At 31.6% G+C, this 17407-nt stretch overlaps 1 protein-coding gene across 1 annotated transcript in view; it reads right to left on the bottom strand.

Annotated features, from left to right (window-relative positions):
* Nucleotides 1-840: 840 nt before the first annotated feature.
* LOC119613394 overlaps nucleotides 841-17407 on the bottom strand; it is a 39248-nt gene continuing 22681 nt past the window's right edge. Inside the window, exons 2-5 of the mRNA XM_037969426.1 lie at nucleotides 7182-7393; nucleotides 3425-3582; nucleotides 1267-1447; nucleotides 841-1200 (exon numbers count right to left, since the gene is read on the bottom strand). Coding sequence (XP_037825354.1) covers nucleotides 1017-1200; nucleotides 1267-1447; nucleotides 3425-3582; nucleotides 7182-7393 — 735 coding nt within the window. The 3' untranslated portion in view covers nucleotides 841-1016. The remainder of the gene's footprint in view (nucleotides 1201-1266; nucleotides 1448-3424; nucleotides 3583-7181; nucleotides 7394-17407) is intronic.

Consider the following 17407-nt stretch of genomic DNA (forward strand, 5'->3'; position numbering starts at 1 on the left):
CTATTCTATAGAAAAGTACTTCGTCTTAGTAATATTTTATAGAAAAGTGTTTCGCCGTGGCACTATTCTATAGAAAATTACTTCGCCTTAGCTATATGTTATAAAAAAGTATTTCGCCGTGACAATATTTTATAGAACAGTGTATGTTTTGTATGTTTTTGTCGCTAAGAAAGAAGACTGACTCGCCGTAACTTTATTCTATAGGAATTTATAATGTAGGAAATTTGTTTTGTCTTGTCACTATTCTATAGAAAAGTACTTCGTCTTAGTAATATTTTATAGAAAAGTGTTTCGCCGTGGCATTATTCTATAGAAAATTACTACGCCTTAGCTATATGTTATAAAAAAGTATTTCGCCGTGGCAGTAATCTATAGCTAAGTGTTTCGCCTTAGCAATATTTTATATAAAAGTGTTTCGTCGTCGCACTATTCTAGGAAAGTGCTTCGCCTTTGCAATATTTTATAGAAATTTATATCGCCGCAACTCTATTCTAGAGAAAAGTGCTGCACCTTGGCAATATTTCATATAAATTTGCTTTAATATGGCTTCTTAAATAACTACTGCCAAACGTCATAATGAAAAGTGCTAAAAAGCACTGCAATAGAAAAAACCGTAATATTTTGGCAACACTAGTTAAAGATGCCACTTAACAGCTGTCTTTAAGGCTACCAGACTATATTGTAATTTAGAATAATTCCTTTAAAGTTGCCACATTTGTAATTCATAACAACTGCCTGTGATTATGTCCGTTGTGTTTTAAAACCCCGAAATTATGAATTTATTTTGTTTCATTAACATGTCATTTGTTTACATTTATCATAAAAGATCAGTACTTTTGGTAGTTTATGTTTTCGTTTAAAATTACATTTAAATTATAAAGATTTTTTTTTTTCAAATTTTATGTTTTTTAATAATAATAATATAATTTGTAATTGTTTTCAAAACAATTTTGTTGTTGATGTTGTTTTTTTGCCCGCCTTATACTACATATACATACATGAAAAACTTAATTAAACTATGGTATCATATTAGGTTCTTGAGTCGCTCCTGTCGAATATTTAGGTTTACAAACACAACCACTTTCAACCAAAACATAATCCTGGCCCGTTAAGGTAACAGGGCCCAGAGGTATAACCAAAAATAAATAAGGCACATAAGTTTGAGTACATTCACCTCTAACCACATCACATTCAGAAGATCTAAAAGATATTTTTTTTTTATTAAAAATCTAATCTTAATTTCTTAAGAAAACATTGTATACATACTCGCACACTTCAAAGACAACTTGTTGCAAGAGATCGGGGAATTTTTGTACAATGGTAACGGGTTGGCCTGATGTCAAACTGACACCATACATGGGTGCGGTGGTATTGTAGCGTGTCTTACACAAACGTGCTGGGGTACTTCTGCACTGGTCGACTTGTGGTGTTTGCTTCAATGAGCGGCCTATAAATGTTGTTAATAACAAAAAAAAAAAAAGAAAAGAAATTAATTTTTATTAGTTTGTTACAATATAGCAAATAAAGTAAACAATATAAAATGTTATAATTGGTATTTAGTTGTTGTACGTTTTAACTTTTATAAAGTAGGTTATTATGTTTTGCCGGCCATTTACTCTTTACTTAAGTATTTATTAACTTTATTTACGTTCTAACATTATTTCAAAAACGTTGTTAGAATCTAATGTATACATTTTATTCTATACGTTAAAGAATAATGTAATCAATGGTTATTTCTTGTAGCTTTCTTTCAAATTAACAATTAGTTAAACATGTTTAAATATGTGATGAAAATAGGAAGTACATAGAAAATTGTCACATTTAACATAAAAACTACGATCGAATGAACAGTCATGAATCTAAATAAGTTGATTCGGTATTATTTATAGCAAAATGTATTGTCTTGATAAAATACCATTTAAAACTGTCTTGCCGTGACTCTATATTATTGGAAATTGTTTCGTCTTAGATCTATTTTGGAGAAATGTGTCTCGCCATATGACTATTCTATAGAAAATTTTCTCGCCTTGGATCTATTCTACAGAAAAATGTCTCGAGTGACACTATTATACTGAAAAATGTTTCGCCGTAACACTATTCTACAGTAAAGTGTTTCGCCCTGACAATATTTTATAGAAATGTTCTTCGCTGTGGCACTATTCTGTAGAAAAGTGCTTCGCCCTTGACAATGTTTTATAGAAAAATGTCTCGCCGCGGGACTAATCTATAAAAAGTGTTTCGCCATGATAATATTTTACAGAAATAAGTTTCGCCGTGACACTATTCTATAGAAAAGTGCTTCGCCTTGGCAATATTTTATGTAAATGTTTTTCGCCGTGGCACTATTCTTTAGAAAAGTGCTTCGCCTTTACAATATTTTATAAAAATGTGCTTCGCCGTGGCACTATTTTATAGAAAAGGGCTCGCCTTGGCAATATTTTGTGGAAAAGTGTTTCGCCGTGGTACTATTCTATAGAAAAGTGCTTCGCCTTGACAACGTTTTATAAAAATGAGTTTCGCCGTAGCACTATCCTATAGAAAAGGGTTCGCCTTTGCAATATTTTGTTTCGCCCTGGCACTATTTTATAGAAAAGGGTTCGTCTTGTCAATATTTTGTAGAAAAGTGTTTCGCTGTGGCAGTATTCTTTAGCAAAGTGTTTCGCCTAGAAATATTTGATAGAAAAATGTCTCGCCGTGGCAATAATTTATAGAAAATTGCTTCCCCTTCACAATTTTAATAGAAATTTTCGCCGTGGCACAATTCTATAGATAGTTGCTTCGTCTTAGCAATGTTTTATAGAAAAATGCCTCGCCGTGACACTATTCTACAGTAAAGTGTTTCGCCCTGACAATATTTTATAGAAATGTTCTTCGCCGTGGCACTATTCTTTAAAAAAGTGTTTCGCCTTCGCTGTGACAGTATTCTTTAGCAAAGTGTTTCGCCCAGAAATATTGATAGAAAAATGTTTCGCCGTGGCACTATTCTATAGAAAAGAGCTTCGCCTTGGCAATATTTTATAGAAAATTGTTTCGCCGTGGCACTATTCTATAGAAAACTGCTTCGCCTTCACAATTTTTAATAGAAATTTTATTCGCCATGTCGCCGTGTCGCCGAAAAGTGCAATATTTTATAAAAAGTGTCAGGATATGACAGTATTATACATAAAAGTGTTTCGCCGTAAGTGTTTTTTATAGAATAGTGCAACAGAGAGAGGTAGAATAGTATGGACCTAAGTTTCCTTCCTTTTCTAAAAGTGTTTGCAAAAAATAAAAAGTCGAACAACTAACTCTTTCAAACAACTGTCATCCGCACTGCACATTTTAAACATGTGCTTATGCATATTTCCATCTACATAATTATTATCAATAAATCTATATAAACAAGACAAAAAATAAAAACAACAAACAACATTAGCACACTTACCAAAACGATGATTATCAATATCTTCATTATTAACTTCATTGTAAGCCCTCAATAGAGCGCTAGTTGTAATGGCGGGATCTAATGTTGATGGCAATTTACTTTGACGGCCACGTCGTGAACTTCCGTTCCAATTGGTAAATGTTCGCGCCACGGCCGCACTTGAAAAATTAAATAAAAAAAACAAGAAATAGAGGAAATTTATTAATAACAAATGACAATTAGATGAAATGCTTAATTAATATAACATTGTAACATAAATTGTTTATTAATGAAAAGATAATAAAGGCAATTTTTAATTGACGTCACCGATATGTAGGTTATAAAAAAAATGTATCTATTAAGACTACTCTACAGACCAGACTGCTGACTAAACTATAGGCCAGAATATAGACTAGACTTTAGACTATAAAATGGACTATAGTCTATATTATAGACTAGACTATAGACTAGATTATAGCCTAGACTATAGACTATACTATAGACTAGATTATTGCCTAGACTATAGACTAGACTGGAATGGACTTTAGACTGGACTATGGATAAAACCATAGACTAGACTATAGACTAAACTTTAGGGTAGACTAAAGCCTAGACTATAGACTAGACTATAGGCTACACTTCAGACTAGACAATAGACTAGACAATAGACTAGACAATAGACTAGACTATAGACTAGACTATAGACTAGACTATAGACTAGACTATAGACTAGACTATAGACTAGACTATAGACTAGACTATAGACTAGACTATAGACTAGACTATAGACTAGACTATACACTAGAATATAGACTAGACTATAGACTAGACTATAGACTAGACTACAGACTAGACTATAGACTAAACTATAGACTAGACTATAAACTAGACTATAGACTAGACTGTAGGCCAGACTTTAGAATAGACTATGGACGAGACCTTAGACTGGACTTTAGACTAGACTATAGACTAGACTTTAGACTATACTTTAGTCTAGACTATAGACTAGACTATAGACTAGACTATAGACTAGACTATAGACTAGACTATAGACTAGACTATAGACTAGACTATGGACTAGACTATAGACTAGACTATAGACTAGACTATAGACTAGACTATAGACTAGACTATAGACTAGACTATAGACTAGACTATAGACTAGACTATAGACTAGACTATAGACTAGACTATAGACTAGACTATAGACTAGACTAGACTATACTATAGACTAGGCTATAGACTAGACTATAGACTAGACTATAGACAAGACTATAGACTAGACAAGACTATAGACCAGACTATAGACTAGAATATAGACTAGACTATAGACTAGACTATAGACTAGACTATAGACTAGACCATAGACTACACTATACTTTATTGACTAGACTATAGGTTAGACTATGGACTAGATTAAAGACTAGACTATAGACTAGACTATAGACTAGACTATAGACTAGACTATATACTAGACTATAGACTAGACTATAGACTAGACTACAGACTAGACTATAGACTAAACTATAGACTAGACTATAAACTAGACTGTAGGCTAGACTTTAGAATAGACTATGGACGAGACCTTAGACTGGACTTTAAACTAGACTATAGACTAGACTTTAGACTATACTTTAGACTAGACTATAGACTAGACTATAGACTAGACTATAGACTAGACTATAGACTAGACTATAGACTAGACTATAAACTAGACTATAGACTAGACTATAGACCTAGACTATAAACTAGACTATAGACTAGACTATAGACTAGACTATAGACTAGACTATAGACTAGACTATAGCTAGACTATAGACTACTATAGACTAGACTATAGACTAGACTATAGACTAGACTATAGACTAGACTATAGACTAGACTATAGACTAGACTATAGACTAGACTATAGACTAGACTATAGACTAGACTATAGACTAGACTATAGACTAGCTATAGACTAGACTATAGACTAGACTATAGACTAGACTATAGACTAGACTATAGACTAGGACTATAGACTAGACTATAGACTAGACTATAGACTAGACTATAGACTAGACTATAGACTAGACTATAGACTAGACTATAGACTAGACTATAGACTAGACTATAGACTAGACTATAGACTAGACTATAGACTAGACTATAGACTAGACTATAGACTAGACTATAGACTAGACTATAGACTAGACTATAGACTAGACTATAGACTAGACTATAGACTAGACTATAGACTAGACTATAGACTAGACTATAGACTAGACTATAGACTAGACTATAGACTAGACTATAGACTAGACTATAGACTAGACTATAGACTAGACTATAGACTAGACTATAGACTAGACTATAGACTAGACTATAGACTAGACTATAGACTAGACTATAGACTAGACTAACTAGACTAGACTAGACTATAGACTAGACTATAGACTAGACTAGACTAGGACTAGACTAGACTATAGACTAGACTAGACTAGACTAGACTAGACTAGACTAGACTAGACTAGACTAGACTAGACTATAGACTAGACTAGACTATAACTAGGACTAGACTATAGACTAGACTAGACTATAAGACTAGACTATAGACTAGAATATAGACTAGACTATAGACTAGACTATAGACTAGACTATAGACTAGACTATAGACTAGACTATAGACTAGACTATAGACTAGACTATAGACTAGACTATAGACTAGACTATAGACTAGACTATAGACTAGACTATAGACTAGACTATAGACTAGACTAGACTATAGACTAGGCTATAGACTAGACTATAGACTAGACTATAGACAAGACTATAGACTAGACTAGACTATAGACCAGACTATAGACTAGACTATAGACTAGACTATAGACTAGACTATAGACTAGACTATAGACTAGACTATAGACTAAACTATAGACTCGACTATAGACTAGACTATAGACTAGACCATAGACTACACTATACTTTATTGACTAGACTATAGGTTAGACTATGGACTAGATTAAAGACTAGACTATAGACTAGACTATAGATTATACTATAAACTAGACAATAGACTAGACTATAGACTAGACTATAGACTAGACTATAGACTAGACTATAGACTAGACTATAGACTAGACTATAGACTAGACTATAGACTAGACTATAGACTAGACTATAGACTAGACTATAGACTAGACTATAGACTAGACTATAGACTAGACTATAGATTATACTATAAACTAGACAATAGACTAGACTATAGACTAGACTATAGACTAGACTATAGACTAGACTATAGACTAGACTATAGACTAGACTATAGACTAGACTATAGACTAGACTATAGACTAGACTATAGACTAGACTATAGACTAGACTATAGACTAGACTATAGACTAGACTATAGACTAGACTATAGACTAGACTATAAACTAGAGTATAGACTAGACTATAGACTAGACTATAGACTAGACTATAGACTAGACTATAGACTAGGCTATAGACTAGGCTATAGACTAGACTATAGACTAGACTATAGACTAGACTATAGACTAGACTATAGACGAGACTATAGACTAGACTATAGACCAGACTATAGACTAGACTATAGACTAGACTATAGACTAGACTATAGACTAGACTATAGACTAGGCTAAAGACTAGACTATAGACTAGACTATAGACTCGACTATAGACTAGACCATAGACTACACTATACTTTAGACTAAAAAATAACCTAAAATTTAGTGCCTGATTAGTTTGTTTTTAATATATTTAGATTAAAAAGCCTTACCTTGGATAGGGAGCATTATTGGGACCCAAGCAATCGGGTGAGTCTGTTAAAGCATCACCGGATAAATATTTTAAACCTCTACCGCCACTACATCTGGCCAAACTTAATGTTTTACTATCACTACTGCTGCTGCTACTGCTGCCATAACTGTTCCATAATGAGGCACTGGCGATGTGGACATTTAAGTTAATAATACAAAATAATGCTAAAATCTAGTAAAAGACAAAGAACAGAGAGAGAAAAAACAAAGATACAAAGGTGAGTCAGTATAAATAACAATGAATGAATAAAAATTTTGCAATTAAATTTATGCTGTTTGCTGTAGTTTGAAAATTTTCCATTCTCTACTCTAGTACTTATAACGGTTTTCGGTTACTAACAACATTTGCATGACTTTACTAGAAAATTAAACATACTGTAAAAACTACAACAAAAACAAAAGAGTTTGATATATAGAGAAGGAAAAAAATCACAGATTTCACGAAGATGTAAGAAAAAAAGACTAAATGAAAATTGTCATAACATTATAATGTCGTGATCTAACATGCAAACATTGTGTTTTTTTTAACAAAATGTGTTTAAAATGAAGAATGTTTTTGTCAGTTTTTTTTTAAGTAAAACATACAAGATGTACAATCCTACAAACAAATGCATAAAATACATTTTGTTTTTATTAATAAAAATTTTTACACATGTTAAAATGATTATAAACACGCACATACATATGAATGTATGTAGTCTGCAAGAAAACAGACAGCGAGACAAACATGTCAGCTACCGATGTTATTGAAATATTCTCTTGGAAAGAAAAGTTTAACATTATACACTGAGAAAAAAAGAAATAGGAGCTCATACTCAGATTATAGAACGAATATTATATCAGACTATAGAACAAACTTTAGACCACATTATAGACTTAAAACCAGGCTAAAGACCAGACTATAGACCAGCATATTGACCAGACTATGTGCTAGTCTATAGACTAGATAATAGAGTAGAATATATAACAGACTATGTACTAGACTATAGATTAGACTATAAACTAGGCTATAGACTAGACTATAGACTAGATTATAGACTAGACTATAGACTAGACTATAGACTAGACTAAGAAGACTATAGACTAGACTATAGACTAGACTAGATAGACTATAGACTACTATAGACTAGACTATAGACTAGACTATAGACTAGACTATAGACTAGACTATAGACTAGACTATAGACTAGACTATAAGACTAGACTATAAGACTAGACTATAGACTAGCTTATTAGACTAGACTATAGACTAGGAGCTCATACTATAGATCAGATTATAGAACGAACAATATATCAGAATATAGAACAAACTTTAGACCATATTATAGACTTAAAACCAGGCTAAAGACCAGACTATAGACCAGCATATTGACCAGACTATGTGCTAGTCTATAGACTAGAATATATAACAGACTATGTACTAGACTATAGATTGGACTATAAACTAGACTATAGACTAGAATATAGACTAGACTATAGACTAGACTATAGACTAGACTATAGACGACTATAGACTAGACTATAGTCTAGACTATAGACTAGACTAGACTATAGACTAGACTATAGGCTAGATTATAGACTAGACTATAGACTAGACTATGGACTAGACTATAGACTGGACTATAGACTAGACTATAGACTACTATAGACTAGACTATGCTAGACTATAGACTAGACTATAGACTAGACTGTAGACTAGACTATAGACTAGACTATAGACTAGACTATAGGCTAGACTCTAGACTAGACTATAGACTAGACTATAGACTAGACTATAGACTAGACTTAGACTAGACTATAGACTAGACTAATAGACTAGACTATAGACTATGTGCTAGTCTATAGACTAGAATATATAACAGACTATTGTACTAGACTACTAGATTGGACTATAAACTAGACTATACACTAGGACTATAGACTAGACTATAGACTGACTATAGACTAGACTCATGACTAGACTATAAACTAGACTATAGACTAGACTATAGACTAGGACTATAGACTAGGACATATAGAACTAGACCTATAGACTGACTATAGACTAGACTATAGACTAGACTATAGCTAGATATAGACTAGACTATAGACTAGACTAGTAGACTATGACTACTAGACTAGGACTATAGACTAGGACTATAGACAGACTATAGACTAGACTATAGACTAGACTATAGACTAGGACTATAGACTAGACTATACGACTATAGACTAGACTAGACTATAGACTAGGACTATAGACTAGACTATAGACTAGACTATAGACTAGACTATAGACTAGACTATAGACTAGACTATAGACTAGACTATAGACTAGACTATAGACTAGACTATAGACTAGGACTATAGACTAGACTATAGACTAGACTATAGACTAGACTATAGACTAGACTATAGACTAGACTATAGACTTAGACTATAGACTAGACTATAGACTAGACTATAGACTAGACTGTAGACTAGACTATAGACTAGACTATAGACTAGACTATAGACTAGACTATAGACTAGACTATAGACTAGACTATAGACTAGACTATAGACTAGACTATAGACTGGACTATAGACTAGACTATAGACTAGACTATAGATCTAGGACTATAGACTAGGACTATAGACTAGACTATAGACTAGACTATAGACTAGACTATAGACTAGACATAGACTATAGACTAGACTATAGACTAGACTATAGACTGGACTATAGACTAGACTATAGACTAGACTATAGACTAGACTATAGACTAGACTATAGACTAGACTATAGACTAGACTATAGACTAGACTATAGACTAGACTATAGACTAGACTATAGACTAGACTATAGACTAGACTATAGACTAGACTATAGATAGACTATAGACTAGACTATAGACTAGACTATAGACTAGACTATAGACTAGACTATAGACTAGACTATAGACTAGACTATAGATTAGACTATAGACTAGACTATAGACTAGACTATAGACTAGACTATAGACTAGACTATAGACTAGACTATAGACTAGACTATAGACTAGACTATAGACTAGACTATAGACTAGACTATAGACTAGACTATAGACTAGACTATAGACTAGACTATAGAATAGACTATAGACTAGACTATAGACTAGACTATAGAATAGACTATAGACTAGACTATAGACTAGACTATAGACTAGACTATAGAATAGACTATAGACTAGACTATAGAATAGACTATAGACTAGACTATAGACTAGACTATAGACTAGACTATAGACTAGACTATAGACTAGACTATAGACTGGACTATAGACTAGACTATAGAATAGACTATAGACTAGACTATAGACTGGACTATAGACTAGACTATAGAATAGACTATAGACTAGACTATAGACTGGACTATAGACTAGACTATAGACTAGTCTATAGACTAGACTATTATTTCAATATTTGCTTTAAATATATTATAAATATGACTTATTTGTTCTCTCAGTGTTTTGGTTTTTTATTCTTAAATTTTTATTCATTTCTTTTCACAATTATCATTAATAAATCGTGTGCATGTATGTAAATTTGTTTAATTTGTTGTTGTTATTATTGTTTTTATATTTTCTTACAAAGTTTCTTTTTAACAAAATACTACTTTTCACTTTTGAAAAAAAATAATTTTGCTAGTAAACAAAGCTGCCAGATTTATAATCATAAAACAATAATTTTTATTTTTGACAAAATTTAAAAAAATATTTCTCCAATATATATTAAGAAATTTTAAAAATATTTGAATACTTCCAAAAGAATTCTCACAAATTTCCCTAATTTGTAAAAATATGGCAACATTAATGGCATACGCATGCGCACATTACAATTTGTCATTAAAGTGTTAATGACAAACGTTATTTATTAATATGGAGGATGTTTTGGGAAGCCATGGACTATGAACTTAAATGACATTTTGTTGTTGTTGTGTCATTTGAGTATGAATAATATAATTAGTGTAGTGTTGTTGGCTGTAATGATATGTTTGGTTGATTTTTTCATGAATGAATATCTATGTTGATTTCTAAGTGACATTAGGTTTTACATATGGATATCGATCATTAGTTAGAGAAATTGTCATTAGGAAATGGTAAAGTAATTTATACAGATATTAGAGGCAAGAAAGATAGACTACAGACTAGACTATAGACTAGACTATAGACTAGACTATAGACTAGACTATAGACTAGACTATAGACTAGACTATAGACTAGACTATAGACTAGACTATAGACTAGACTATAGACTAGACTATAGACTAGACTATAGACTAGACTATAGACTAGACTATAGACTAGACTATAGACTAGACTATAGACTAGACTATAGACTAGACTATAGACTAGACTATAGACTAGACTATAGACTAGACTATAGACTAGACTATAGACTAGACTATAGACTAGACTATAGACTAGACTATAGACTAGACTATAGACTAGACTATAGACTAGACTATAGACTAGACTATAGACTAGACTATAGACTAGACTATAGACTAGACTATAGACTAGACTATAGACTAGACTATAGACTAGACTATAGACTAGACTATAGACTAGACTATAGACTAGACTATAGACTAGACTATAGACTAGACTATAGACTAGACTATAGACTAGACTATAGACTAGACTATAGACTAGACTATAGACTAGACTATAGACTAGACTATAGACTAGACTATAGACTAGACTATAGACTAGACTATAGACTAGACTATAGACTAGACTATAGACTAGACTATAGACTAGACTATAGACTAGACTATAGACTAGACTATAGACTAGACTATAGACTAGACTATAGACTAGACTATAGACTAGACTATAGACTAGACTATAGACTAGACTATAGACTAGACTATAGACTAGACTATAGACTAGACTATAGACTAGACTATAGACTAGACTATAGACTAGACTATAGACTAGACTATAGACTAGACTATAGACTAGACTATAGACTAGACTATAGACTAGACTATAGACTAGACTATAGAAGACTATAGACTAGACTATAGACTAGACTATAGACTAGACTATAGACTAGACTATAGGCTAGACTATAGACTAGACTATAGACTAGACTATAGACTAGACTATAGACTAGACTATAGACTAGACTATAGACTAGACTATAGACTAGACTATAGACTAGACTATAGACTAGACTATAGACTAGACTATGACTAGACTATAGACGACTATAGACTAGACTATAGACTAGACTATAGACTAGACTATAGACTAGACTATAGACTAGACTATAGACTAGACTATAGACTAGACTATAGACTAGACTATAGACTAGACTATAGACTAGACTATAGACTAGACTATAGACTAGACTATAGACTAGACTATAGACTAGACTATATAGACTATAGACTAGACTATAGACTAGACTATAGACTAGACTATAGACTAGACTATAGACTAGACTATAGACTAGACTATAGACTAGACTATAGACTAGACTATAGACTAGACTATAGACTAGACTATAGACTAGACTATAGACTAGACTATAGACTAGACTATAGACTAGACTATAGACTAGACTATAGACTAGACTATAGACTAGACTATAGACTAGACTATAGACTAGACTATAGACTAGACTATAGACTAGACTATAGACTAGACTATAGACTAGACTATAGACTAGACTATAGACTAGACTATAGACTAGACTATAGACTAGACTATAGACTAGACTATAGACTAGACTATAGACTAGACTATAGACTAGACTATAGACTAGACTATAGACTAGACTATAGACTAGACTATAGACTAGACTATAGACTAGACTATAGACAATAGTCTTTAGTCGGCTCTATAGCTTAGCTTATAATCTGATTTATTGCCGAATATAGTATGACACAGAGCTTTTTGAAAAATTCAAAGTTAAATATATATGATTTCTATAATTAAACCAAAATATTTAATTAATTTTTTATGGTTTTGGTGTCTTTTTTACATTTTAATTTTAAAATAAAACCTGTCATTCATACATTTATGAGTTTATTCACTGTTGAGTAGTTTTTGTTAGTGTTTTTTTTTTTTTGTTTCTTTTTTTTTGTTTCTCTTCATTAGCTTATAATAAGCAAAGAATTAAATAATAGAATTTCGCTTTCATTTGTTATTCCCACCATTATTTCGAGACTATTTTTTTTGTATACAATTTCCTTTAAAAAATAAACAACAAAAAAGAAATTAATTAATAAAGATTTCCCTTAATACTCAGGCCGTTAACGCTCTTTCTCTCTTTTTCGCTCACAAACATTCTTTAATGAAAAGAAAGTTTGTTTCTCAAGTCTTTTGATTTGCTGTTGCTGTTAATAAAGTGAATGCACGCCGCCAATGTTTGGGGTTTTTTAAGTAAATTAAATTATTTTTTTTATTAAATTATTATTATAAAATTGTTAAAATTTAACCATATTGTGGCAATTATTAAATAACTTTTTATTTTTAAAAAAAGCTTAATATGTTCAAAACAAATTAATTATTATTAATATAACATAAGTTTTCTAAAAACTGGTTTTCTTTTAACAAGTGTTTTAGATTCAATTTCATTAAAAAAATATTTAACATTTCAACAAAATAAACACATGTCTTCTTCTACTGCTGCTACTGCACATTGAATACCAGAAATTCCAAATATAAATAGAAAAAAATTCAACAGAGAAAGTAAAAATCATATCACTTGGCTTTATGCCTTATTTGTATTTTAGCGTATTATAGTTTTTTTTTTACTATTTATTTTCTATTATTTTTTCTTGGCTGTTTTTTTTTTATAAAATTTGTTTTTATTTTTCAATATTATAAAGTATTTTTTTCACTTTCGCACATCTATATTTGGTGGTATATGTTAAGAAATTTGAATTTATTTCTAAGTGTTAAAGTTTTTTTAAACTTTTTAATAACAAATTTACTTTCTAACCATATATTTCTTAAACTTGAGTATATTTTATAGGGGGATGACCTCGTTCATATTGAGGTCATAACAACTAGGCGTTGAATAGTTTAGTTATTGATAAATGTTTAGATTTGAAATAGAACTCACTTTCGTTACTTTGTTAGTAGCCACCAAAGAGTTAAATAAAAAGAAAAGACAGTAGACTTACTCTTGGCTTGACTATGGTCTGAGTTCTAGTTTAGTCTATTCTAGTTTACGGTTCAGTCTATACTAGTTCAGACTATTATCCAGTTTAGTCTATTATGTTATCTATAGTTTATAGTCTATTCTATAGTATTGTCTATAGTATAGTCTATAGTATAGTCCATAGTATTGTCTATAGTATAGTCTATAGTATGTCCATAGTATTGTCTATAGTCTAGTCTATAGTCTAGTCTATAGTGTAGTCTATAGTCTAGTCTATAGTCTAGTCTATAGTCTAGTCTATCTAGTCTATAGTCTAGTCTATAGTCTAGTCTATAGTCTAGTCTATAGTCTAGTATATAGTCTAGTCTATAGTCTAGTCTATAGTCTAGTCTATAGTCTAGTCTATAGTCTAGTCTATAGTCTAGTCCATAGTCTAGTCTATAGTCTAGTCTATAGTCTAGTCTATAGTCTAGTCTATAGTCTAGTCTATAGTCTAGTCTATAGTCTAGTCTATAGTCTAGTCTATAGTCTAGACGATAGTCTAGTCTATAGTCTAGTATATAGTCTAGTATATAGTCTAGTCTATAGTCTAGTCTATAGTCTAGTCTATAGTCTAGTATATAGTCTATCTATAGTCTAGTCTATAGTCTAGTCTATAGTCTAGTCTATAGTCTAGTCTATAGTCTAGTCTATAGTCTAGTCTATAGTCTAGTCTATAGTCTAGTCTATAGTCTAGTCTATAGTCTAGTCTATAGTCTAGTCTATAGTCTAGTCTATAGTCTAGTCTATAGTCTAGTCTATAGTCTAGTCTATCTAGTCTATAGTCTAGTCTATAGTCTAGTCTATAGTCTAGTCTATAGTCTAGTCTAGTCTAGTCTATAGTCTAGTCTATAGTCTAGTCTATAGTCTAGTCTATAGTCTATTCTATAGTCTAGTCTATAGTCTAGTCTATAGTCTAGTCTATAGTCTAGTCTATAGTCTAGTCTATAGTCTAGTCTATAGTCTAGTCTATAGTCTCGTCTATAGTCTAGTCCATAGTCTAGTCTATAGTCTAGTCCATAGTCTAGTCTATAGTCTATTCTATAGTCTATTCTATAGTCTATTCTATAATCTAGTCTATAGTCTAGTCTATAGTCTAGTCTATAGTCTAGTCAATTGTCTAGTCTATAGTCTAGTCTATAGTCTAGTCTATAGTCTAGTCTATAGTCTAGTCTATAGCCTAGTCTATAGTCTAGTCTATAGTCTAGTCTATAGTCTAGTCTATAGTCTAGTCTATAGTCTAGTCTATAGTCTAGTCTATAGTCTAGTCTATAGTCTAGTCTATAGTCTAGTCTATAGTCTAGTCTATAGTCTAGTCTATGTCTAGTCTATAGTCTCTCTAGTCTAGTCCGTAGTCTAGTCTATAATCTATTCTATAGTCTAGTCTATAGTCTCGTCTATAGTCTAGTCCATAGTCTAGTCTATAGTCTATTCTATAGTATATTCTATAGTCTATTCTATAGTCTATTCTATAGTCTATTCTATAGTCTATTCTATAGTCTAGTCTATAGTCTAGTCTATAGTCAAATCTATTGTCTAGTCTATAGTCTAGTCTACAGTCTAGTCTATAGTCTAGTCTGTAGTCTAGTCTATTGTCTAGTCTATAGTCTAGTCTATAGTCTAGTCTATAGTCTAGTCTATAGTCTAGTCTATAGTCTAGTCTATAGTCTAGTCTATAGTCTAGTCTATAGTCTAGTCTATAGTCTAGTCTATAGTCTAGTCTATATCTAGTCTATAATCTAGTCTATAGTCTAGTCTATAGTCTAGTCCGTAGTCTAGTCTATAATCTATTCTATAGTCTAGTCTATTGTCTAGTCTATAGTCTAGTCTATAGTCTAGTCTATAGTCTAGTCTATAGTCTAGTCTATAGTCTAGTCTATAGTCTAGTCTATAGTCTAGTCTATAGTCTAGTCTATAGTCTAGTCTATAGTCTAGTCTATAGTTTAGTCTATAGTCTATAGTCTAGTTTATAGTCTAGTCTATAGTCTAGTCTATAGTCTAGTCTATAGTCTAGTCTATAGTCTAGTCTATAGTCTAGTATTAGTCTAGTCTATAGTCTAGTATATAGTCTAGTCTATAGTCTAATCTATAGTCTAGTTTATAGTTTAGTCTATAGTTTAGTCTATAGTCTAGTCTATAGTCTAGTCTATAGTCTAGTCTATAGTCTAGTCTATAGTCTAGTCTATAGTCTAGTCTATAGTCTAGTCTATAGTCTAGTCTATAGTCTAGTCTATAGTCTAGTCTATAGTCTAGTCTATAGTCTAGTCTATAGTCTAGTCTATAGTCTAATCTGTAGTCTAGTCTATAGTCTATTATATAGTCTATATATCTAGTCTATAGTCTATTCTATACTCTAGTATATAGTCTATTCTATAGTCTAGTCTATAGTCTATTCTATACTCTAGTCTATAGTCTATTCTATAGTCTAGTCTATAGTCTAGTCTATAGTCTAGTCTATAGTCTAGTCTATAGTCTAGTCTATAGTCTAGTCTATAGTCTAGTCTATAGTCTAGTCTATAGTCTAGTCTATAGTCTAGTCTATAGTCTAGTCTATAGTCTAGTCTATAGTCTAGTCTATAGTCTAGTCTATAGTCTAGTCTATAGTCTAGTCTATCTAGTCTATAGTCTAGTCTATAGACTATGGACTAGACTATAGACTAGACTAGGACTAGACTATAGACGAGACTATAGACTAGACTATAGACTAGACTATAGACTAGACTATAGACTAGACTATAGACTAGACTATACTAGACTATAGACTAGACTATAGTCTAGTCTATAGTCTAGTCTATAGTCTAGTCTATAGTCTAGTCTATAGTCTAGTCTATAATCTAGTCTATAGTCTAGTCTATAGTCTAGTCCGTAGTCTAGTCTATAATCTATTCTATAGTCTAGTCTATTGTCTAGTCTATAGTCTAGTCTATAGTCTAGTCTATAGTCTAGTCTATAGTCTAGTCTATAGTCTAGTCTATAGTCTAGTCTATAGTCTATCTATAGTCTAGTCTATAGTCTAGTCTATAGTCTA

The sequence above is a fragment of the Lucilia sericata genome, unplaced genomic scaffold (assembly GCF_015586225.1).
Source record: "Lucilia sericata isolate MDLA Ls3-8-SP2 unplaced genomic scaffold, ASM1558622v1 Contig002103F_arrow, whole genome shotgun sequence".
Lineage (NCBI taxonomy): Eukaryota > Metazoa > Arthropoda > Insecta > Diptera > Calliphoridae > Lucilia > Lucilia sericata.